At 47.6% G+C, this 23,938-nt stretch overlaps 3 protein-coding genes across 5 annotated transcripts; 2 read left to right on the forward strand and 1 right to left on the reverse strand.

Moving 5' to 3' along the window:
- Positions 1 to 153: 153 nt before the first annotated feature.
- On the forward strand, positions 154 to 2,706 carry SNRPB (small nuclear ribonucleoprotein polypeptides B and B1). The gene is made up of 7 exons (XM_080404112.1): positions 154 to 303; positions 381 to 532; positions 950 to 1,061; positions 1,321 to 1,473; positions 1,875 to 2,013; positions 2,196 to 2,321; positions 2,520 to 2,706. The coding sequence occupies exons 1-7, from the start codon at positions 301 to 303 to the stop codon at positions 2,555 to 2,557; spliced, it is 723 nt and encodes a 240-aa protein (XP_080260238.1). The 5' UTR covers positions 154 to 300; the 3' UTR covers positions 2,558 to 2,706.
- An 850-nt stretch (positions 2,707 to 3,556) lies between these two features.
- On the reverse strand, positions 3,557 to 10,148 carry DDX27 (DEAD-box helicase 27). Of its 2 annotated transcripts, XM_080404094.1 has the most exons (21): positions 9,997 to 10,148; positions 9,651 to 9,785; positions 9,514 to 9,573; positions 9,061 to 9,211; positions 8,646 to 8,692; positions 8,399 to 8,485; positions 7,513 to 7,618; positions 7,259 to 7,432; positions 6,811 to 6,961; positions 6,555 to 6,654; positions 6,304 to 6,445; positions 6,076 to 6,229; positions 5,888 to 5,969; positions 5,635 to 5,812; positions 5,387 to 5,493; positions 5,119 to 5,224; positions 4,926 to 5,020; positions 4,698 to 4,824; positions 4,345 to 4,429; positions 4,057 to 4,131; positions 3,557 to 3,769 (listed from the first exon to the last, which is right to left on the reverse strand). In XM_080404094.1, the coding sequence occupies exons 1-21, from the start codon at positions 10,084 to 10,086 to the stop codon at positions 3,754 to 3,756; spliced, it is 2,268 nt and encodes a 755-aa protein (XP_080260220.1). In that variant the 5' UTR covers positions 10,087 to 10,148; the 3' UTR covers positions 3,557 to 3,753. The 2 variants fall into 2 exon arrangements, with proteins under 2 accessions (XP_080260220.1, XP_080260219.1); XM_080404093.1 differs by having other exon boundaries at positions 5,635 to 5,969.
- Positions 10,149 to 10,263: 115 nt separating this feature from the next.
- On the forward strand, positions 10,264 to 23,895 carry ZNFX1 (zinc finger NFX1-type containing 1). Of its 2 annotated transcripts, none has more exons than XM_080404084.1 (13): positions 10,264 to 10,386; positions 11,528 to 13,687; positions 14,478 to 14,609; positions 14,862 to 15,010; positions 15,223 to 15,366; positions 15,805 to 15,922; positions 16,121 to 16,368; positions 16,488 to 16,627; positions 16,938 to 17,092; positions 17,764 to 17,909; positions 18,276 to 18,386; positions 19,095 to 19,190; positions 21,376 to 23,895. In XM_080404084.1, the coding sequence occupies exons 2-13, from the start codon at positions 11,785 to 11,787 to the stop codon at positions 23,809 to 23,811; spliced, it is 5,778 nt and encodes a 1,925-aa protein (XP_080260210.1). In that variant the 5' UTR covers positions 10,264 to 10,386; positions 11,528 to 11,784; the 3' UTR covers positions 23,812 to 23,895. The 2 variants fall into 2 exon arrangements, with proteins under 2 accessions (XP_080260210.1, XP_080260209.1); XM_080404083.1 differs by lacking the exon at positions 10,264 to 10,386 and adding an exon at positions 10,600 to 10,783.
- Positions 23,896 to 23,938: the final 43 nt, after the last annotated feature.

The following is a 23,938-nucleotide window of genomic DNA, read 5'->3' on the forward strand; positions in this document are numbered from 1 at the left end:
GCCCGGCTTCCCCCACAGCTCTGCCCGCCACCGCGCACGGGACTGCGGGGGGCGGCACTGCGGGGGGCGGCGGCCAGGCCCGACGGCCTCTCCCGGAGCGCGGAGGCAGCCGCCGGCCCGCCCCGGAAGCACGTCCCCGGCGCGCCGGAAAGGGCGGGCCGCGAGTAACGGGGCAGCCGCGTGGGGCGGACGGAAGCGGCGGTCGCCGCGCGTAGCAGCTTCCGGTGGAGCGGGCGGAGCCTTGGGAGCGGGCAGCGGTGGTGGTGGCGGCGGCGGGAGGGTTCGCGGACAGCTGCAACCATGGTGAGCCGGGTGGAGAGGCTGGGGCCCCGCGAGCCCTGCTGCGCCCCCGCGCCCGGTGTAACGGCGGTCTCTTGCAGACGGTGGGGAAGAGCAGCAAGATGCTGCAGCACATCGACTACCGCATGCGGTGCATCCTGCAGGACGGGCGCGTCTTCATCGGCACCTTCAAGGCCTTCGATAAGCACATGAACCTCATCCTCTGCGACTGTGACGAGTTCCGCAAGATCAAGTGAGCGGCGGCGGCGGCGGGAGGGCCCGGGGTCGCCGCCCGCTTGGAGCGGAGCCGGTGCAGCGGCCGCCGGGCCCTGCGGGGGTGGCCGCGGCCTCGGCCTCGGCTGTCGCGTCCCCGGGCTGCCGGGGTTCCCGGGCGCTTTGTTTCAGTTCCTCCCAGGAACCGGCCCGTACCTGTAGGTGATGCCACCGTAGTCTCTCTGTAACATTTAAGCACCGGGGGGCGGGGAAGAATCCTGGAGCTAATACGCATCTTGTGTTCAGGCTTCTCTTTGTGCTCAGTTTGAGGCATATAAAAGCGTGGCGTTCGCAGTAGGTTCTCTTCTCCGCTGCAAATTCAAACAGCAGCATTGATGCCCCCCGCCTCCCTCCTCCTCTCTCTTGCAATGTTTTTTTTTTTTTCTCTTCTCACTAGACCTAAAAATTCAAAACAGCCAGAGCGGGAAGAGAAACGAGTCCTTGGTCTAGTGTTGCTGCGAGGAGAAAACCTGGTGTCCATGACAGTTGAAGGACCACCCCCAAAGGATGTAAGGAGAATGAGTGCAGAACTAAGGAGAAAGGGAAGGCGCATCTGCTAAATTTGTTTCCTTGCAGAAGACTGTTACCGCAGCATTGTGCTAGACTTCTAGATGCTGTTGTGGCTAGGCCATCAAATGTCATTGCAGGAAGTCCCAATCCCTTTGTGGGTTTGGACATTAATTGGACAAAGGAGGGCTGTGGGCATCCCTAGGATCTGAGGACTTCTGTTGTGATAAATGTTTCTTTCGGGGGGGTGTCTGTTTTCAGACTGGAATTGCCCGGGTACCTCTCGCTGGAGCTGCTGGAGGACCTGGAGTTGGAAGAGCAGCGGGGAGGGGAGTACCAGCTGGTGCACCCATGCCACAGGCTCCAGCAGGATTAGCTGGCCCTGTCAGAGGAGTGGGAGGACCATCCCAACAGGTGAGATGCTGTGACCCATTAAAAAAAGGAAAAGACTTCTCTGGTACGTTCTGAGGTGGCTTTTAATTCTTGGTACCAATGCAATGCAAGAAGTTGGTGGAGTGGAAGAACTGTAATCTTAGTTTGTTACCAGGGAGCTTGAGCCTTGCGAGGCTTTTTTGGTACTAGATCTCCCTAGGAACTCTCGTCATATAGGATGAAAGAAGATGCTTCAAAAGTGCAGCTCCTTGTACAGACTTCAGTGGTATCCACTGAATTATTACAGGCTTGTAGCATTATTTAATTCATTTAGAGGAGACTGGCATAATCTTTTGAAGGGATAACAAATATTATTTTTTCAGTTTATTAACAGCACAACACCTGCTTTATGTTACTCTGTGAACTGTTTACGTTGTTTACAGGTGATGACACCTCAAGGTCGTGGAACAGTTGCAGCTGCTGCTGCAGCAGCCACTGCTAGCATAGCAGGAGCTCCAACGCAGTACACACCAGGGCGTGGGGGTCCTCCCCCACCCATGAGCAGAGGAGCACCTCCTCCAGGTAAGAATCCCTCTATAGAGTGGGGCAGCAGGGAGCTTGTGTTATGTGGCAGAATTGGTGATGAAGAGGTATTTACCCCAGTCTGATGAAGATCTGGTGGTATTGTGGATTACTCAAATACCCAACTTGTACCTTGACTATATTCAGCTGGATTTATATGTTTGTTCTTTCTCTGGCTGAAGGAATGATGGGACCTCCTCCAGGCATGAGACCACCTATGGGCCCACCAATGGGAATGCCCCCAGGCCGAGGTGCTCCTATGGGAATGCCCCCACCAGGCATGAGACCACCACCCCCAGGAATGAGAGGTAAGTGGAGCTTACCTTAAATACCTAGAAGCTCTTAAGAAGCCATAACATACATAAAATGTTTGCAGGGTTGATGTATTTCAATGCCCCCATAGCTATGTTACTTATCAGTAAATGCCTTGGGGTCATAAGGCCACTTTCAGCATGGGGAAAATGTCTTTCTGGTCTAATGTTGCTTCATCTTTCCTTTATTCCCAGGACCCCCTCCACCTGGCATGCGTCCCCCAAGGCCATGATACTCTATGATGTACCTTTTGAACTGTGAGAAGACTGATTAAGGGAATATACCGAGCAGTACCATCTGTCAGAACTTTGCTATGTATATTTTATATTTACTGCTAGTGAAGTTTGTCCTTTTTAATAAAGTTGGAAAACCTAGTACTTTGAGTCACTGTTGTACTGGTCTACTTGAGGAGTGCAGTTGTTCCTGTTCGCTACTGCACTTTGGTCACCTCAGAAGAGCAGCTTTGAAGCAAAAAGCTCAATTTGTATTGACAGCTCAGAAGGTAACAGTTGGTCTAGGCCACCTGGTCTTATTGGTGTGTCTTCCCTATAGGAATTAAAGTTTATCAATGAAATTTAGTAAGGCTGATGAAAAAATTTGTTGGAAGGTAAAGAATTTTCAAGGAAAAGAGTTTTAACATTTCAGTGAAATTAAGTGTGGGTTACTGATCCAAACTATTCCTGCTTTGTTCACAGTGGAACAAGTACTATGGTGCCTGTATTAGGAATAGTGATCGCTGATGCTCTGCATAAAGCTGCTGCTTATTAGCCTGCAGTAAACCTGCTTCATCTTCAGATGTGGGGATTGCGTCTAGTAAAAAAAAAATGGTTTGCTCATCCTAGCTTATCACTAATTACACACAATAATGTAAAGCAGCAGGTAGTCTTCCCTTCCTGCTTTCTATTCAAGTTAGGAAGAATTTTGTCTGTCCCCCCCTAGCCCCTTTGGAGATAGTCCTTTCTTCAGCTGGTTTTGATTCCTGTGACTTACATCTGAAGCCACCTTTGTAACAGATACACTGAAAGCCTTCAGGAACAGGCTCTCAACCACAGAAATCCTTCTCAGCCATTACTAATTAATCAAGATCACATTAAGTATATGAACATAGCAATATGCATTATCCAGTTTTTGCCCTAAAGACAACTTGACTTACATGAACTAAAAGTCTGATAGAAAGATGTAATGTATCCCAGCTCTCAGTTGCTCTAGTTATCCTATAAAACAGAAAACATTTTTTTTTTCCTAAAAAGAACAATACTTTATTGTATGGGCTGCTGAAGATGTTTTTACATAGGGTCTTCAACCAGACATTAATCCAGAACCTGAAGAAAAACTTTGATTTTACTGAAGTCCCTTTGCAGTACAGAGAAATCCAGGCCCTGGAGGCAGTGTGTCTAAAATCACCCATTTGGTAGTTGCCAGCAGTTCTTACTTTCTCTTGTACCTAAAAGAGAGGATACTTGAAATGACATTTCATCAGCCCAGCTCTCAATAGCAGATGAGAAACGGCACAAGCGTTTTCTAGGCAATGCTCTCCCACGTAGAAGCCTAGGAATGTGCTGTTATTAAAGGCAGTATCCTTGACTGCCTCCAGCATCAGACCTGCAGTAGAACAGTAAGCTACTACAGAACCAACAAACCTTTCAGCAAGGGCCTTTAAACAATCACAAGAAGAGGAAAGCAAAAGCAGGAAGAAAAACATCTTGAATAAGGAAGTAAAGGGAGCTATACCTGGACTTGGATTTGAAGTTTCCTCGTTTTCTATGCTGGGCCTGTCCCAAGCGTTTTCGATCTTCAAATGATGGGCTTTTAAAGAGAAAAGGTGGCAGAGAGGGAGGTAGGTAAGACAAAAAACACTGAAGTATGTCAACAGCACAATAGCGCAGGTACTTCATGCAAGAATCCCTTCTCTGCTCTGCCCACCTTCTCCCCCAGTATCAGTCAAAGTATTCCTGAGAAAGGGATGCAAGAAAAGTCCCACCTGCTAAAGTGTGGACTAATGTACTACTAAGACATTACCCAGCACGGTACTGCTTCAGAGCCTTCCTGCTTGTGTTGGTAAGCTCTTCGTCAAACACAGACACTTTTTTCTTCCGCTTGGGGCCTAACACAGAGACAATAGTCAGAACATTGGCTGTAAAGAGAAGGCCACAGCATCATGTTTACTAGAGCCCAGTAGCCTTGACCACAACAATTAGCCTAACCATCAGGAAAAGCAATGACTCCTTTCCGCAAACATGCACCCTGACTGCACCAGTGGCTATTCCTTCAAAGATCAGTGCTTCCTCCCTCTATAAGAATTAGCTCAGTTTACCTATTTGTAATGAAGTAAGTGACATAAGGCAAGTCAGCTATAAAACAAAAGTCTCCACCTGCTGATACTGCTGCTGGTTCCTCTTCTGGCAAGACTCTGGCTCGCTTTGCTCGACGATTCCTTTTTGCCAGCCGTTCAGCATACATTTGAGATTTCAAGATTTCAAACTGTGACCTCTCCTCTGGCTGAAAGGTGTTAAAATGGAAGTTTTCAGTGATGTGAGGTTTTGCTAAGGGAAAACTAGGATAGTCCACCCAGGGTCCCACTTGTCCGTAAGCATACTCACTGTCATTTGGCCTTTTTTCTGACTATCCTGCATGAATTTCTTCCTTTTCTTTTTTCCTCGTAATGCTAGGTCAAACTCCTGCAGGGCTTTAGCCACTGGAGAGGTAAGGAAAACCAAAAAGAACCTTTTAAAGCAAAGAGCAAAGCGCAGTTGCAGCTATGGAATTTAGCGTGGCAGCAGCATCATGACTTACATTTCTCTTTCTTCCTTTCCTCACGGGTCTGGAACCAGCTTCGCTCCAGGCTCTCACCCGCAGTCTCTTGTTTTCCTGCCTCCAGCTGCTTCTTCGCCCTATTGATCTGACATAATTCAAGCAAGAATTGAGCTCATGTTGGCTAAAAGATCTCTCTCTCTTCCCTTTCTAAAACAGGCAGGTTAAGTATGTTAGGGTAACCTCCTTACGCACTGTAGATCCAAAAAATCTGAGGTTAAAAAAAAAATTCCTAAAAAAACCTGCTTACCTGGGCCTCTGACTGCTGCATCTCACGTTCCTCACGCTCCAAGCACAGAACTGCATACACATCTTTCTCTAGATTCTCAATCTTCTCTCGAAATTTTAGTATGACATCTGAAAACAATACAGTGTGAACATCAGAAGCAGCTCAGGTATAAGGCCACCTTGGTTTTCAGCACTTCTTTTAGTGTTCCTCTGCACCATGACATTCCCTGCATACTGCTCTCGTGCTTTTTGCCTCACTGAAGCGCGTACCTTGGGGGAGAATTCTGGCTTTCACTGCGGTTTTGGCAGTCTTCACAATATCCTTCAGCATCTTGCGCTCTTCCTCACCCACAAGTGAAACTGAACGACCAGCCCTGCCTGCTCTTGCTGTCCGGCCCACTCGATGAACATAGTGTTTGATGGTATTGGGCATGGTAAAATTGATTACCTGTAACAGAAAGTGTGTTAGTAGGGCAACAAAATTAAAGTATGAATTAAGAAGCTCAGCACTGCAAATACTCACTGTTTTAACACCTTCAATATCAAGTCCACGTGCAGCCACATCTGTAGCTACCAGAATATCAATCTGCTCATCCTTAAAGCGCCTGAGCAGAGACAGCAAATACATTAGCAATGAGTACACTTCTGCCCTAAAACTTCCAGCTCCTAACTGCTTTTTTGCCTACGATTGCCAACTAAACCTGCTAATACCTGAGTGCTTCCAGCCGCTGTGCCTGAGAGAGGTTCCCATGAAGCTCCCCAACTCGTAGACCCATCAACCCAAGTAGAATGTGCATACGGTGAGCTTGCTTCTTGGTCTGGGTGAAAAGCATCACATGATCTGGGAAGGTTCGGGTCAGTAGAGCTGAAAGAAAGTCCTCTCAGGAGCCTGCCTCATAGTCACCTACCGATTCCAGTTTTTCTTTGCTCATCGCTAACCTGACACAATGGCCTCACGGTCCCCCTCTCGGTTGGGTCTGATTCGGATAAATTCCTGCCGCAGGAAAGGAGCAACATCTGTGTTGCTGTTCACAAAAATTCGGACGGGATTTTTCAGGGAAACAGAAGCCAAATCTTTCACCTACCAAAACAGGTTAAGAAAAAACAAGTCCACATAATCTCTGGTAAAAGGAGACAAAAACTTCTATTCAGCTTTCTGCCTCATTATGCTTCTCAACAGCCTGTCTTACCTCCTCTGTCATTGTGGCAGAGAAAAGCATTGTCTGACGGTGGCTGGAGCACAACCGGATTATTTCCTTCATCTGTTCCTCAAAGTATTCATCCAGCATCCTACACAGGAGAAATACAGTAAGGTAAGGCAGCTTCATCTGGTTTTAGCTAAGAAGCATTACTTAAGGCAGGGCAACAAAGGATTGCCCTATAGCCTGGGAAAAGGAAAGCAGAAAACTTCCACCTCATTTTTCACTGCTGTCCTGCTTAGCCTACCTGTCTGCTTCATCCAAAATCAGCACCTCAACACTGCTCAGGTGGAAAGAAGGGCAGTTGTGGAGATGATCAATCAGTCGCCCAGGAGTGGCAATGAGAACGTCTGGTCCAGACCGCAGAGCTGCTTCCTGAGTCTTCACATCCAGGCCACCTGAAAGAGAGTAAATATGGACTGCTGACTCCCTGAGCAGGCTGCAGCAGACTACACAGGTGCAGACTGTCTGAGGAACAGGAAACAACTCAGATTAATACATTCACAATTAGAAGTGACCTCTTTTCTTTCTCAGAAACAAACAAAAAATACAGCCCAGTATTGGAAAGTGAGATTTTAACCCACCACACACTTAGCAGGCTGCAATAACCGTGCAGCCTCCAGTTACAGAATTCCCTCTTCTTTGTAGCAGTTTACAGTGAGCTGTACAGTTCACAAGAGCAACTTAATACTCACCTACAGCAAGGCAAGTTGTGACACTGCTGAACTGTGCTAGCTGTTTTGTCACAGAGTGGACCTGAATACCCAGTTCTCGTGTTGGAACTAGAACCAATACCCGTGTTATTGGAGCCTGACGAGGTTTGTAAATCAGTCGCTCGAGGACAGGCAAGATGAAGGCAGCTGTTTTACCTAAAGAAGAAAATGAAGAACTATCAATTACTGTGAATAGCTAACCTTCCGTGTTTCCTGTGCCCTGCTCAAACCCCTACCTGTTCCAGTGGCAGCACAGGCACAAATATCCTTTCCCAGAAGACCCACTGGGATACAAGCCTTCTGAATTGGGGTTGGTTGCTTGAAGCCAAGAGCTGTGATTGCCTACAAAGGAGATAAGCAATTAAACTCTGTCTCTGATATGGCCAAATATGGAGTCCTGTGTCCAGTGCCAGACCCATCAGCGCAAGAGAGACATGGACATACTGGAGAGAGCCCAGCAAAGGGCCACAAAGATTGCGGAGGGGCTGCAGCACCTCACATATGGGGAAAGGCTGACAGAGCTGGGACTGTTCAGCTGGGAGAAGAGAAGGCTCGGGGCGAACTTGTCAATGTCTATAAATTCCTGAAGGAAGGGTGAAAAGAGGAGGGAGCCAGGCTTTTTCCCAGCGGTGCCCACTGACGGGACCAGAGGCAATGGGCACAAACTGTAACACAGGAGGTTGGTTCCCTCTGAACATCAGGAAACACTTTTTCACTGTGCGGGTGACCGGGCGCTGGCACAGGTTGCCCAGAGCGGTTGCGGAGCCTCCACCCTTGGAGATACTCAAAAGCTGTCTGGACACTCTGGGCAACCAGCTCTAGGTGGCCCTGCTTGAGCAGGGAGTCAGACAAGATGCCCTCCAGAGCTCCCTTCCCACCTCAGCCATTACAAGATTCTGTGACAAGTCATACTCAAGATAGTGCTGACACATTGCAAATCAAAGAATGGTTTCCATTATTTGGGAATAACAGCTGCTAAAGGACTATCACACTAGCTTGCACATAATTTTCTTTTCAGAGAGGCTGCGAAGAGAAGAGGAACTTGACAGTTCTGATTAGTGGAGCAGAGGCTGTACAACACTCTTCAGAGTAACGTACGTAATAACTAAACTAGTTAAATACCTTTAGCAAAGGTCGTGAAAGATTCATGTCCTGAAACAACAAGTTATCATCATATTGAGAGGCATCTTCAAAAAAGCTCTTCGCTTCCTAGAAACAGCAACAACAAAAGTGGATCAACACAGGCAGCAGCACAACATGTTATTAAAGGGCTCTGGGTTGGTTTTGAGCTACAGTTTGTTAACCAAAGTCAAATTCCTCCAGAAGAAATGCTGGAGATTGATCTAGTGTCGTTCTGCCCAACACTAACCATTTCTCCCTTTTTAGATCTCTTCCGTTCCTTCACTTTGACTGTATCTGCAGGGAAAGTGAAACGTGACAAGAATTAACAAGCACAGCTAAACACAACAAGATATAGTGCCTGCCTTCATCTCATACTTTTTGCCCTGAATGAGCTAGTGAGGGAGAAGCCTTAGAAACAAGTACAGGCATGCAATGGTGTAAAATACCAAGCAAATATCCTTCCTCAGGGATGAGTTCAGTTAAAGGACAGTGGCTACCATTCAAAATAAGCTTGACTGAAATCAGAAGGAATGTCACAGAAGGAAGATGAAAAATAAGAGGTTCATGCCCACTCCCAGCAAGGCTTCACTACAGACTTTTCTCCAGTGAGCCCACAGTCTGACAAATTCTTGCTCCCAAGCACCTCTCTGTCCCGCTAATACCTGCTTTTGTGAAGATAGTTTCATCGTCCAATGAATACTGAGACTCAGTATCTTCTTTATCCCTACTGAAATCCCCACACTCCTTTTTGATTTGATTATCTTCAGTATCCATGTCTTCATCTCTCACTTGTTCTTGTGTAGCTTCTCTTTCCTAGAAAAACATTTTAAAAACAGCTTACAAATGAAAGCACAAAAAAGAAACTTCAATCCTTTGTGAACTTTTCTTTGTTGTTGTTACTATGAGCTCATTCAGAGATCCATGGTTTTGCATAACCTTAAGCATTAACAATTCTGCATTTTCATCCTTTCAGCCAGGTGCGAGGTGTGGCGGGACCCAGCAGAGGTGACTGGCGCACAGCGGCTCCGGGTGCGACACCTGAGCCTCTGCGGGGACAGCAGGGGATAACCAAGTCCTCACCAGTTTTTCCAGTAATGAGGGAGAAAGACCCTGACCTGCAACTTCCTCCGCTGTCTCACTTTTTCAATCTTCTCATCCAGTGTCGTAGCCGCTCTCTAGGCAGATGACAGAAGAGGAGCTGTAAGGCCCGCCCGGGAGCACGGGGGCCGCACCGCCCGGTCCCAGGCCTCACCTTGCCGCGGAGCTGGCGCAGCGCGGCCGCCCAGGCGCCTTCCCCGCCGGCCTCCGCCTCGCCGAAGACAAAGGTAGCGCTGAAGTCGCCGCTCGTGGGGCCCCGCCGCCTGGGCCCCGCCGCCCGGCGCAGCTCCTGCAACAACAGCAATAAGTAACGGCGGCGGGACGGCCGGCCCCGGCCCAACGCAACCCGGCCGGCCTCAGCCGCGGCCCCGGCCCAACGCGACCCGGCCCAACGCGACCCGGCCCCAGCCCCGGCCCAACGCGACCCGGCCCCGGCCCCGGCCCAACGCGACCCGGCCCGGCCCCTCCACGACCCATGCAGCAGACCCTGCCCAGCCCACCTCCTCATCCTCAGAGTCTCCGGACTCGGGCTCCTCGGGCCCCACGTCCCCGTCCGCGATGGTGCCCACCAGGCCCAGTGCCTGCAGCATGGCCGCTCACCCAGCGCCACGCGCAGCCGCGGGACCGGCCCAGCCCGCGCTGTGGGTGGGGCGGCGGCTGCTCCGCCCCGCGCGGAAAGGAAACCGAAAGCGGCGGCGTGGGGCGGCTCCTCCTGCGGGCGGTGGGGGTACTGGCGGGGCTACCGGTGGGACGGGACGGGACGGGACGGACTCTCCATCGGGACGCTGCCTGCCGGTGACGAGCGAGCCGGGAGAGAGCGAGGGGCGCCGCTGCCCGGTGGGGCTGGGGGAGGGCGAGGAGCGCCGGCGGGGTACCGGGGCCGGCGGAGGGTAGGGGCCGCTGCCACTCGTTGGGGCCAGGGGAGAGCGAGGGGCGCCGCTGCCCGGTGGGGCTGGGGGAGGGCGAGGCGCGCCGGCGGGGTACCGGGGCCGGCGGGGTACCGGAGCCGGCGGAGGGCAGGGGTCGCTGTCACTCGTTGGGGCCAGGGGAGAGCGGGGGTCGCCGCCGCCCGACAGGGAGGGCGCGTGCAGCCGGGGGAGGGCTGGCGGGGCGGGCCTTGCGGGGAACTGGAAAGTGAAACCGGGCGGGGCGGGGCCCGGGCGCGGCAGGAGCGGAACGGCCGGGGCCGAGTCCGTGCCTGGGGCCGGCGGCCCGCCGAGGAGTCACGGGAGCAAGCGATGGAGGGCGCCGGGCAGGAGCCGTGGCCCCGGCAGCCCCGAGGCAGAGGTGAGGGACCCCTGGTGCGTGCAGGGCACAAGGGCCGGGGGCTGAGGCTGGGACTGGGGCTGGTGCAGAGGAAACCCACTCCCTCCCTGCCTGCATATGGTGAAGCTCTCTCTCAAAGCTAAATTCCAGCGTTTCCGTATTCGCCCCTGGAGGCTGGATGGGGCCGTGGGGGGATGATGCCCTGGCAGCAAGCTCTGTGGTGTTTCTGCTAGTGTTCAGTGCTTCCCTAAGCATTCCGTTGGGAGCACGACAACGGCACTCTGCTCTGTGCTCCCTGCTACTCCGAGAGGCTGGACTCTGTCCAGGATGTCCGTGTTTCAGCTGTGTTGCACACAGTCACAGTCAGCTGCTGCTGCCTGCGTCATTCTTTCGATGACTGCTAACTTCTAAGGAAATCCTGTCCTGTGCGGGAAACTTCATCTTTGGTCTTTCTTAGTTCTGCCTTAAGTTCTGTGGAAAAGGGCTTCATTTTTTAGCATCTTCATGGCTTAACAGCTGAAGCGAACTCTAGGCACGGCACTATTTTTAGCAGTTAGAAACAATGCTACAAAGGAAACACCAACGGAAAGTCTGTGTACAAATATAATGGCAGTTTACTAATTTGATGCCAAATGTCCAAAATATGCTGCCTATCAGGCCAAAATGATCATGTATTTGTGTTGGGAGGCAGGTTAATGTGGTTGACTTATAATTAAGGAGTGTCTTTTTTTTTTTTTTTTTTTTTTTTTTTTTTTCCTCCTTAAGGCCGTGCAGATCATTGGGATACTGGCTTTATACGAAGAGGCAGCAACAGAACAAATAATGTGTCGGGCCAGGCAGCTCAGTTAGGGGAAAGCCCCCAAGCCAGTAATTATACTCTTCTACCTGGGCAAAGAGAGGAGAGAATTGGTAACTGGATTTGGAGGGTTCCTCAGTCAAGCAATAGACCAAGACACCAAGGTGGACAGGCCAACAGTGGAGCCACAGGACACTGGAATGAACAGGAGTATGAGGGAAGGAGAATGAGGAATCAAGGTGGACAAGTACACGAGAGGGCCAGAGGACCCTGGAATGAGCAAGAAAACGAGGGTAGAGGAAAGAGGTATCAAGGTGGACAAACACATGAAAGGGCCAGAGGACCCTGGAATGAACAAGAAAATGAAGGTAGGGGAAGGAGGTATCAAGGTGGACAAATGCATGAGAGGGCCAGGGGACCCTGGAATGAACAAGAAAATGAAGGTAGGGGAAGGAGGTATCAAGGTGGACAAATGCATGAGAGGGCCAGGGGACCCTGGAATGAGCAAGAAAATGAAGGTAGGGGAAGAAGGTATCAAGGTGGACAAGCCCAGGAAGGAGCTGCAGGGCTGAGGAATGGGCAAGAAAATGAAGGTAGGGGAAGGAGGATGCAACTGTGGGAGAATCCTCATTTCTACCAGAACCCTACACCAGGCGGTGCCCAACTCAGTGAGCAGCCTCAACAAGTCAAAAGGATTGGCTATAAATTCCTAGAAAATCTCCTCCAGAAAGACCCTTCAGAAGTTGTCATCACACTTGCTTCCAGTTCGGGTTTGAAAGAACTTCTTTCCCAAACTGCTATGAAACCCGATTTCCTTCAGCTTGTTTGCCAGGTGCTTCGAAAAGCATGCAGTTCCCGAATGGATAGACAAAGTGTCCAACAGCTTCTTGGAGCAGTGAAGGAGTCCAACTTTCTCAAGATCTGTCTGCCACAGTATGTGTCTGACATGATAACAGAAGCAGTCCCTGCTGTACGCCATCAGTACCCTGTGCATATTAGCAACATAATTTCACTTCTTCAGGACCTGATCAGTATTTTCCCAGCCAGCTCTGTGCAGAAAATTTCCATTCTCTTGACAGTCTTGCCAGCATCCATAAATGCCCTGAGGGCTTCTGGTGTGGACATCACAGAAGAAACAGAGAAGAATCTAAATAAAGTCCAGATGCTCGTGCAGCATTTGCAGGAGAAGAGACGTGAAGGCACACTGAGGGCTGATAACTGTACCCTTATGCAGCCCCACACTCATGGTCAAGAGGAAACCTATCGTACAATGACCATTTTTCCAACATATAATGAGGTACACCATGATGAGAAACCGTTTCTACGTCCCAATATTGTTTCCGGAAGATATGAGAGCACCAGCATTTATCTTGACACCCATTTCCGGCTTTTGAGAGAAGACTTTGTGAGGCCTTTAAGGGAAGGTATCCTGGAGCTTTTGCAGAGCTTTGAGGACAAAGGTTTGAGAAAAAAAAAATTTGATGATATCAGGATCTACTTTGACACACGGATTATTACCCCTCTCTGTTCCCCAACTGGTATTGTTTACAAGGTCCAGTTTGACATAAAACCACTGAAGTTTGTACGATGGCAGAATTCCAAACGGTTGCTATATGGATCCCTGATCTGCATGTCCAAAGATCACTTTGAAACATGCCTCTTTGCCACTGTTTCTAATCGTAATACTGCAGATCTTGCCAACGGGATTGTGCAGCTATGTTTTAATGCACAGAGTCAGGCACTACTGGCAGAGGTTCAGCCCTCGGACTCCTTCCTCATGGTAGAGACAACTGCCTACTTTGAGGCCTATCGGCATGTGTTAGAAGGGTTACAGGAAATCCAGGAAGAAGATATCCCATTCCAGAAATACATCGTGGAGTGTGATGCACAGGTGAAGCCACCAGCATACCTGACAAAGGATACTGCCTACAACTTTGCACCCTTGGTGGAAGATCCCCTGTCAGATGAGGAGACGCACCCTGATGGTTTGAGAATGCAAAGTGTCCCTGTTCTAGATCCCAAGCAGTGGCTTTCAATGGAAACCTTGAGATTAGACGAGTCTCAGATGAAGGCATTGAATCTTGCACTCACCAAGGAGCTGGCTATTATCCAAGGACCTCCTGGGACTGGTGAGAAATATTTGCTTTAAGTCTCTGTCATTTAAGTTCTCCTTGATTGCCCCATTAAGGGAGATTAACTTCAGAGAAAGCCAGATATACTGTCTCCAGAGCTTTAGTCCCATGCCTAATTGATGCTTGAGTAGCCCAGCTAGGTGAGCTGTGGAGAAGGTTGAAGTAGCCTCAAATATCTGTATCTGATCTTATGCATTGCCAACCTAGTTGCAGGTAGACACGAACTGCAAAGTTGGCTCTGCTCGTGTATTGGTGTGAAAAAAATTTCAACCATCTTTGATAACATGCTTGCTGTGCAGCAGTCCTATTTGTCTTCACAGCATGTTAGAACATGGGGAGTATTCAGCCATGATCCTCTGTGTGAATAAAGCATTACAAGGTTAACTGTGATTTTTTTTAAATGGTACCTGAACTTAACAAGCACCATTGCTTGTATTCCACTAGTATGTGGATGTTCCATGCGCGGCCAAATGTCATGTATGAAGCCAATATCAGAGTGGGCTGAGAGACACAGTGGCAGAGGAAACTCTGGCTCCGGGTCCAAGGTATTAACCAAAAGATAACAATCTTGCAGAGCATGGCCTTGTTCAGCTACAGGACAGGAAGATGCTGTCTTGCTACTCCATTTCCATTTTGCAAACTAGTTACCTCTGGGCTCAACTCTTTTGGCACAGACCAGATTTGCAGCCTAGAAGGAAGTCTTGTATCTGTTTGTGATAATTCCTGTGTTTTCCAGCACTCTGTAGAGGGTGGATTACCCTTTTCTGATTCTGAGCTTGTTTTGCAGGGAAGACTTACGTGGGTTTGAAGATTGTTCAGGTTCTCTTGACTAATAAGCATGTGTGGCAAAGCACTGTTCAGAAGTCTCCCATCCTTATAGTTTGCTACACTAACCATGCACTGGATCAGTTCTTAGAAGGTAAGAGTACCTGTACAAGTATATGAAGGGTTGGGTAGAAATTATAGTGTAACTCTTACTCTACCCTTTTTCTGTCATGATGACCTGCCCTTTTGCCTTTTTCTAGTGACTCTAGCCCCTTTGATACATAGTAAGAAAACTTTATTCAGACCAATCCATTGTAGCATTTGCAAAGGGTGTTCTCCCTATCCCTTGTCCTACTGCAGAAAAAAGAGCTTACCTCTTCAGTACTAATATTTCTTTAATTCCCAGGAATATACACGTTCCAAAAACATGGGATAGTGCGTGTTGGGGGCAGAAGCAGCAGTGAGATCCTGAAGCAATTCACCTTGAGGGAGCTGAGGAAGAAGTGTGAATTCCGATACAACTTGCCAATGCATCTCCGCAGAGCCTACGTGAATGTACGTGCAGACTTCACTGGAGGTGATGGGAATGGGTTGCCTGTGCATTGGAGGAACTAACTAAACTGCCTCCACATTTGTTGTTTTACCTTGTCTTACACTGAAGTTAGCCTCCTAATTCTTCTGTCCATGTTCACTTTATCAGATTCTGCTGTTTCTGAACTTTGTTTCTCTGAGTATGATGATGCCTTCCTTCTCTTTGTTATGGGCAGATAACAAGTGAGATGAAACAGGCTGAGCAGGAGCTCCATGAAGGAGCAAAACACTTAGAGTGCACAACATACGGAGTTCTGCATGAACGCCACTTGGAAGCATGCATTGCGCCCCACCACTGGAAGAGTCTGATGAATGGTTTGGTAAGAGAGGTCCCTTTCATCTGAGTCAAGCAGTCCCAGTGTATGCTTACTACCCTTTCTGCCGAATAGTCTGAGGTTCCCCAAGCATGCTTCTTTTTAGCACCATTTGGCTACTAGGAAAGTGAGGGAGTAAATAGCAAGCTGTGCCAAGTAACAGTTATCTAGACCTGGTGGGACAGGCAGGGGCTTTAAATTTTGCTTCTTTAAACTGCAGAGATTAAAAGTGATCTTTATCAGCATAAAAATACAAGTGCCCAAATTAAAGCTTCTTAAACTGAAGAGGAGGAGAGATGTTCTTTATGAAGATCTGAGGCTGCTCAAACTTTCTAGCTCTGGAGGCCTTTTAGGGGACTTGCCTTCTGCTGCAAGGTGCTGCTTTGGTGTCATCTGAAGACTCAAGTGCAATAGGCCTGGCTGATTTGACTTTCCTTGTATTAGGATGATGAGGAGTTTTACTACAGTGCTTCACAACACTCAGTGATTCTGGAGTGGCTGGGCCTTGGTCTAACTGTCTTCACCCAGAATGCTGCAGAGAATATAGGGGCTGAGAATCCAGGTAAAAAACATAAACCAAACAACACCCACCTCCCACCCTCTACAAATGTGTTTTCCTAAGCAGTGCAAATGTGCCAGAATAGAAGGACTGCTACTTAATAGATGCTGGAAGATGAACCTTGATTTCCACGTAGTGATCTGACTGCTGCACTGTGATTCTGCTAGAGTGGCTGTGGCTTACTGCATGTGACTCTCACAGGTGGTCAGCAGGAGAGAGGGGAGGAGCGGGAAGGTGAAGCAGAAGAGGAGCTTTTAGAGATTCCAGAGGAGGCTGACCTGATTCAAGCTGACAGAGTGATTGAGGATGAAGAGGCAGCAAAGCCTCAGGGAAGGAAGGAGGAAGAGCACAGAGCTGTTCATGAACTAGCCAGTGTGCTGTTGGCTATGAAGCTGGAGGACCAGGAAGAAGGAACAGCCCAACCGCAACAGCAGACTGTGCAGTGGGAGGTAATTGCATTCACTAGCATGCTCTGGCTCTGCTTGACTGTGTAAAGAATAACATAGGGATGCTAATACAGAAGAGTCTTTGTGCTGTAACTGCTTATTGAGGAGCTTTTTTTCTGCAGATAACTGCTGCCCAGAGGAAGAAAATGAAACAGAAGATGAAGGTTGAGCTCCGTAAACTGAGTGCAATGACAGAGTCAGAGGCCAAGGCTGTTCAGGATGTGTGGAAACTTGACCTGAGCTCCCGCTGGAGGCTTTACAGGTGACGAAGCTATTTTGCAGAGTCTGTCAGGCAAATGTTTTTTAGGGCTGTTGCAGTTTGCAAAGCTGTCAAGTCACAGTGTTTCTGTCCATATCTGTTCAGCTCCCTATTTGAACATGCTTGTTCTTACTTTCCTTGTATTGCACGGGCAGTGCTGTTATCTCCACTGCGTGTGTTTGGGACTAAGTACAGATGCTAATAATCTCTTGCCCAAAAGACAAAGAGGAGGTTTTGAACTGAATTCACTCAAAACTTCTGGATCACTATCCTGTTCCCCTTGCTGTGTGTGATAATGGCACTTTCTTCTCAGGCTTTGGCTGCAGACCTATCAGGGGTTTATTCGACGGAGGATTCTGCAGCATGAACAGCAGTACCAAGCAGCAGCAGAAAGGCTGGCTGAACTGAGGCTGCAGGAGGATCTCTGCATTCTCAAGGAGGCCCAAGTTGTGGGGATGACAACTACAGGTGCACAGCAGTTGGGAAGCAAACCAGTATTGCACTGCATGCAGTAATAGTTAAATGACCTTGCTGCCAAAAGATTAGTATCATGTGGTCCTTGACAGCCTGGGTCAGATTCTGCATTAATCTGCAGCCTTCTTAATCTCCGATTCACTTTGCAAATGTGGCTGTTGTGTGAGTTGTCAGTTAAGCACATGAGCAGTTTCCTTGTGCTCTTGCACTCCTTCCATCTTGAGTAGCATACTTCGAATAGAAATGCTCCACTTCTTGTGCCTAAGTGAAGCACAGCTAATATCTGCACTGCTATCCCCACATTGCCTTCTGGTGATGATAGTGTAAAGGTCATTGTAACGTGACCCTTTGAGAGACAGTTTTAAGTTTGTGTGTTGATGAATGCATTGGGTGGGTATCTTATGTCTGAAGAGAGAATTTGGAAAGGGCCAAGGCTAATTAGTAGGACTAATCTCCACCTGTCTTCCCTAATAACTCTTCATGTAGAAGCCACCCTTGGTATTGGTGCTGTTTTAAAGTTCAAAAAGCTGAGTCTTGAAATAGGGAATGTTGGGAAGAAACCCAGTCTGTCTCGGGACACAGCCTACTCCCCTCCCTGAAAACTCTTGTCATACTGCCTGCACGTAATTATATTCTGCTAAGGTTTATTTTCTCTCCTTATTCAGGTGCTGCCAAATACCGTCAGATCCTGCAAAAAGTAGAGCCGCGAATTGTCATTGTAGAAGAGGCAGCAGAGGTGCTTGAGGCTCACACCATTACTACTCTGACTAAAGCTTGCCAGCACCTCATCCTCATTGGAGATCACCAGCAGGTAACATCCATGACTAATGCCTCTAACTGTTGTTCAAATGAACTAGAACCTTTCAACTAAATGCCATATGTGAAAGGTTTACTGGTCCCCAGCTTCCACAGATACCACAGGTCCCGTCCCGTTGCCTGTAATTTTAGAGTAGAGCTCCTATGGGACTTGTCTTTTAGTTTAATGGATACTATTTTACATGTGCTTACATCCATTTCAGCTGTGACTGTATCAAACTTAGATATTTAGCACTTCTTTAAGAATCCAGTCTTTGGTTTTTCTAGGGGGGACCAGTGACAGAAAGAGAGATGTGTGAAAAGTCTTACTAATACATAGGAAAAGTACTAAAACATGGACCTCCTATCCCTTCTCTTTCAGCTGCGGCCTAGTGCAAATGTGTATGACCTGGCCAAGAACTTCAATCTGGAAGTCTCTCTCTTTGAACGGCTGGTGAAAGTTGATTTCCCCTTTGTCCGTCTGAAATACCAAGTGAGGAAGAGCTCTAAAAAAACCTCCATTGTATTTGCATTTAGGTTGTGTTGTTTGTAGTACACTTAAGTTTATATTTCTACTCTGAGAAGCCTAAAAGAAAATAATCCACTATTTAACTCCTGAGAAGAACGGTAAGAGCTGTCAAACTGCCACAAACAGTGTTCCAGTGCATTTTCAGTTATTCAGTGATGTCTGCAGCACTGTGGTTCCCACATGTTTTAGTGCAATGAACCTGGCTTATTGTGGCATCTGAAACTTCCAGCACTCTGGAGACTGACAGCACAAGTAGCCTCAGGCTGCTTCCCTCTAAACTGCTATAATCATCTATCCTGGTGCCTGGAGAAGTTAATACAGGACTGCTGGAGGTAGAAATAAAACTACCTAGAAGAGCTCATGTAGTGTTTAGGGTGAGGTGCTGGCTTTTGTTATCTAAACCACTGTTCTTAGATTTGCACTGAAATGAGCATTCTTATTACCACAATTTTGCAAAATTATTTTCTTGATGATACTCCGCTACTACTAGTCCTGTAGTTGCTGGTGGTGGCAGTGATGGGGAGGGTGGGGATCAGGAGGTGCTCCCTTCTTGACTCGTGCTGGAAAGTCATCCTTGTATTCAGTGGTGGTCTGTTCAGTGGAACAACAGAATATTGACAGGGAAATATGGTGCTCCTTCCTTAAGACTGATAAAGCTGCTTTGTGTTTCAGCACCGCATGCGTCCTGAAATAGCCCAACTTCTCAGCCTTCATATATACCAGGAGCTGGAGAACCATCCCTCTGTCCTGAAGCATGAGAACATAAAAGTGAGTTTTCAGCCATCCAAGCAATTGCTTTTGTCCCCTGTTACTGGCTAAAATGAGTTTATGTAAAATACAGTGTTCAAAGATTTTGAATTCTTAGATCAAGTTCAGTTATTGAAACTTATAGCTGAATCAAGAAAATGTGTGATATAGAATTAGGCGAGTAATCTGTAGTTCTTCTGGCATTAGTGATGGTGGACACTGGAAATGCAACCAATACCGATGACTTTAAGACAGTGAAAAATGGAAGAAGGACCAAAAGAACTGTAGGAGATTGAAAGCTAGGAAGAAATCTTAAATGAGAGACTTAAAGCATAATATGTGAAATTCCAGTGTAAAAGATAGGTGACTTGACTACTGGAACTCTCCTCTGGGTTCTCTGGGTTCATTTTTACTAATACACAACATCTGTAGACAAGATCTATTCAGCTTAAAAGTATAAGGCAATCATGTATTGGCTAGCATGCACAATAAGCAGCTGGAATTTAATGTTATAAGCATATATATATATATATATATATATATGCTTGCCACACCATAAGACACTTGAAGAGTCTTTGCTGTAGTCAGGCAGGTATTAGTCAGAAGCAGCATCAGCCTTTGTTTCTTCCTTAATGTTACTATGTTTCCATCTTAACACTCGCTTTCCATTTTCTGACTTGTATTTCCCCACCCTAAATAGGATTTTGTATCTCTCCATATTGGTGCTTTTCTTGCATCTTTGAACTATACTAGCAAATCATGTCTCTGTAAGTTTACCTTTTGTTATCTTGCATAGCCCTGGCTCTCTCACAACTTAACTATTGCCCCAGAAGTCTAAGTCAAGGTTACGCTGCTATGCAGTATCAGAGCTACACTTTGGATCTCTGAAACAAGTGACTGAATACCCTGGGAGACAGAATTGGAAGTAGTTACAGAAAGGGGATTGCAGTAGCTTAGCTACTTTCTTCGTGAAAAGACAGTACTAATTAGTTAAAAGCTCTTTAACTGGATGAGGAAAGCATGCTGAAAACTATACCAGAATGCTGAAGCCAGACGAGAAAATTAATACGGAAGATGATTTAATTATTAGAATAAGTTATCTGGGAAAGTGGCAGGTCCTCTTTTGGTATCTTGAAATCTAGATCAAGTATTTTTGTAGAAGATGCTTTAGTTTAAAAAAAAAAAAACACAACCAAAACCAAACAAAAAACCCCAACAAAACCCAACTAAATAAAACAAAAAAACCAACCCCAAACTCCACCAGCCAGCAACAAAAACCCTGCCCAAAATACACAACAACTTAGGAGGCCACAAAATTTTACTACATTTCTCCTGTGAGAAGCTATTCTGGAGAATCTGATGGTTCCATCTGGCCTTAAACTAAACTTGATACCATAAGACATCAAAATTCAATCTTCCAATCTAGTACAATAACCAACATAGGTGGTCACTGAATTAAATTGTACAGCAGTTGCCGCTATGCCACTGTGGACACCTGGTTTTTCCTCATAAAAACAATCTCTGGGTTTTGGCACACAGTCAAAGAATTTCTTATGGGTAGAAGAATTCCAGCTAATAAGCAAAAAATAAAGGTCCTCACCGACTCAAAGCAAATGGAATTTTTGAACAGGTGAGCAGGCAACTCTATGCCCCTGGAGCTCGTAAGTGACTGCTGGAGTCCCTGGTGTTCCTAGTTTTCCTGGTGGAAAACCAATGCTCCTTCCTTCTTTATATTTTTACTGCAGTCACAGAGAAGGCATGATTTTTGCTAGGCAGTGTTAGGCAAGTGCTAAGCCCTGCGCATTGGTAACTTACTTTTTCCCACACTATCAAAACAAGACATTGTTCACACCACAAATGCGAAATGGAACTACGATCTTTTGGGATATGTTACTAGCACTTGATCTTCTCTTTTCTATATTTGAAAAGGTTCAGTAAAAACTCTGAAAAGGTAGGAAGTAAAATAATTCACAAGAACTGATTTCATATTAGGATACTGAAATGTTACTAATAAGCTGAAATGTGATTAATAAGCTTAAATTCCTATGTGATGAATATCCTATGGAAATCTAAGGAGAAAATGCCTAAGTATGGCATACTGTAGTCCTCGGGAGTCTTCCTGTCAGTGAATAATTGGGCACATGGAAACGGGCTGCAGTGACAGCAGCTGGAATTCTGTTTCTGACATCCCTTTCTCTTGTTTCAGGGCATCTTATCTAATCTCTTCTTTGTGGAACATGACTTTCCTGAGCAAGAGATTCAGGAGGGGAAAAGTCACCAGAACCTACATGAAGCCCAGTTTGTAGTGGAACTGTGCAAATACTTGTTGTTTCAAGATTATCTGCCTTCTCAGATCACCATTCTCACTACTTATACTGGACAACTTTTCTGTCTGCGTAAGCTCATGCCAGCCAAGACCTTTGCTGGCGTGAAGGTTCACGTAGTAGATAAGTACCAGGGAGAGGAGAATGATATTATTCTGTTGTCACTTGTGCGGAGCAACAAAGAGGAGAGAACTGGGTTCTTACAGATCCCTAATCGGATATGTGTGGCATTATCCAGAGCTAAGAAAGGGCTGTATTGTATTGGAAATATGAGAATGCTTGGCAAGGTTCCTCTCTGGAGCAAGATCATTCACACCCTTCGGGAGAAAGGTCACATTGGCCGCTCACTGGCGCTTTGCTGTCAAAACCACCCTGAAACCAAGACACTGGTATCTACAGCAGCAGACTTCAGCAAAGTCCCAGAAGGAGGCTGCAGTCGTCCTTGTGAATTTAGGTTGAGTTGCGGACATGTTTGCACAAGAGCATGCCACCCATATGACATAGAGCACAAAGAGTATCAGTGCCTGAAGCCTTGTCAAAAGGTACTTTGTGCAGACGGGCACCGCTGTCCACGGTCATGTTATGAGCCCTGTGGACCATGCATGGTGATAGTAGAGAAAACTATTTCTAAGTGTGGCCACCTGCAGATGGTGCCATGCTCTGTTCCAGACAGTGAGTTTCTTTGCCAAGAACCTTGCCAGAGAATGTTGAACTGTGGGCACATGTGCAACAAATTCTGTGGGCAGGAATGCACTAAGCGGTGTCCTGAACTGGTTACAGTCATGCTGAAATGTGGCCACAACCAGCAAGTGAAATGCTGGATCACTGAGGAGATGAAACACGATCAGCTTGTGGAGTGTAAGGCTAAGTGTTCTGTCACACTGGCCTGTGGTCATGTATGCTCAGGTTCCTGTCATACGTGCTTTGAAGGAAGATTCCATAAGCCTTGTAGCAGCCCGTGCAAGCGCTTCTTGGTCTGCTCCCACAAGTGTCAGCAGCCTTGTACTACAGAATGCCCTCCCTGTCAGCTGGAATGTCAGAACCATTGCATCCACAGTAGGTGTAAAAAGAAATGTGGAGAGAGCTGTTTTCCTTGTGCTGAGCCATGTCAGTGGTGGTGCCAGCACTACCAGTGTACCAATCTTTGCTCTGAACCATGCAATAGGCCTCGCTGCAATGTACCATGTCCTAAGATACTGTGCTGTGGTCATCCTTGTATTGGATTTTGTGGAGAGCCCTGCCCAAATAAGTGCCTTGTTTGTGACCGTGAGGAACTCACCCAGATCTTTTTTGGCTTTGAGGAGGATCCAGATGCTCGATTTGTACAGCTTGAAGACTGTGGCCATGTCTTTGAGTCCCAAGGCCTTGACCATTATATGGATGAAGATGATGATTATGTCATCAAGTTGAAGGTATGCCCTATCTGTCAGACGCCTATCAGAAAGAATTTGAGATATGGCACCATTGTGAATAGGCGGCTAGATGAGATAGAAAAGGTGAAAGAGAAAATCCAAGGCCCGGCACAGGAAATTGAGTCTAGCAGACAAAGACTGCAGGCTGCACTGGCAGGGAATGCTGTTCTGCGGAGGAATCTACCCCTTAAGTACCTTGTGCTAGAAGATAAACTAAAAGCTTCTGATCTCTCCACAAAGAGTATTGGGCTAATTGAGAACCAGCTGAACTTCTACGAACGCATAGCCGACCTAACCAATTCTATGAGCAAAATTGATGCGAGTGAGAGGAAGGGGCTGAGAAAGCGGCTGGATGAAGTCCAGGAGTGGCTGGATAGGCCACGCCTCAGTTTTACAGGCCAGGAACTGTCTGACCTGCAGTCTGAGATCCAGAGGCTGACCCATTTGCTGAAACTCTTAGGCATGTGCAAAGGTGCCAGCGGGATGATCACCCCAGTGCTTGCAGCAGTGATTGCCAGGGTACGCAAGATACTGGAAGGGACAAAGAAATTCACAGAGGAAGATGAGGCTGTAGTGAAGGCTGAGCTGGAGAGGCTTGGCACTGCGCTGCCTGTGTCGGGGCTGGGGATCTCTGAAGCCGAGCGGGTGCAGGTTGTCAGTGCTATTGGTTGTCCCCGTGGCCACTGGTTCAAGTGTAGAAACGGGCATATCTACGTGATTGGGGACTGCGGGGGAGCGATGGAGAGAAGTAAGTGCCCCGAATGCCATGCCGTCATTGGGGGCACGAACCACACTCTGGACAGCAGCAACAGCCTCGCCTCCGAGATGGACGGTGCGACCCACCCGGCCTGGTCCGAGGCGGCTAACAACCTGCTCAACTTCGAGGAGCTCCGCCGGATGATGTAGTGCGGACCTGCCCCCTTGCTTACCCTCCGCCCCGCGTATGCCGCGCCGCCGCCGCCGCTGTGGCCAATAAACGTGTATGGCTGAGCCTCGGGTGTCTGGTCGCTGCGCTCTGGCGGGTGGGGAGGCG

Source organism: Falco punctatus, assembly GCF_963210335.1.
Source record: "Falco punctatus genome assembly, chromosome: 10".
NCBI classification, from domain to species: domain Eukaryota; kingdom Metazoa; phylum Chordata; class Aves; order Falconiformes; family Falconidae; genus Falco; species Falco punctatus.

Excerpts from the sequence above, each read along its gene's own strand:
- SNRPB (XM_080404112.1), top strand. Across the intron at positions 533-949 it reads GACGAGTTCCGCAAGATCAA|ACCTAAAAATTCAAAACAGC; the intron begins GTGAGCGGCGGC and ends TCTTCTCACTAG. Across the intron at positions 1,474-1,874 it reads TGGGAGGACCATCCCAACAG|GTGATGACACCTCAAGGTCG; the intron begins GTGAGATGCTGT and ends CGTTGTTTACAG.
- ZNFX1 (XM_080404083.1), top strand. The coding sequence starts at position 10,735 with ATGGAGGGCGCCGGGCAGGAGCCGTGGCCCCGGCAGCCCCGAGGCAGA. Across the intron at positions 13,688-14,477 it reads CCAAGGACCTCCTGGGACTG|GGAAGACTTACGTGGGTTTG; the intron begins GTGAGAAATATT and ends CTTGTTTTGCAG. Across the intron at positions 16,628-16,937 it reads TCCCGCTGGAGGCTTTACAG|GCTTTGGCTGCAGACCTATC; the intron begins GTGACGAAGCTA and ends CTTTCTTCTCAG.
- DDX27 (XM_080404093.1), bottom strand. The coding sequence starts at position 10,086 with ATGCTGCAGGCACTGGGCCTGGTGGGCACCATCGCGGACGGGGACGTG. Across the intron at positions 9,212-9,513 it reads GACAGCGGAGGAAGTTGCAG|GAAAGAGAAGCTACACAAGA; the intron begins GTCAGGGTCTTT and ends ATGTTTTTCTAG. Across the intron at positions 5,970-6,075 it reads CAGCGGCTGGAAGCACTCAG|GCGCTTTAAGGATGAGCAGA; the intron begins GTATTAGCAGGT and ends GTCTCTGCTCAG.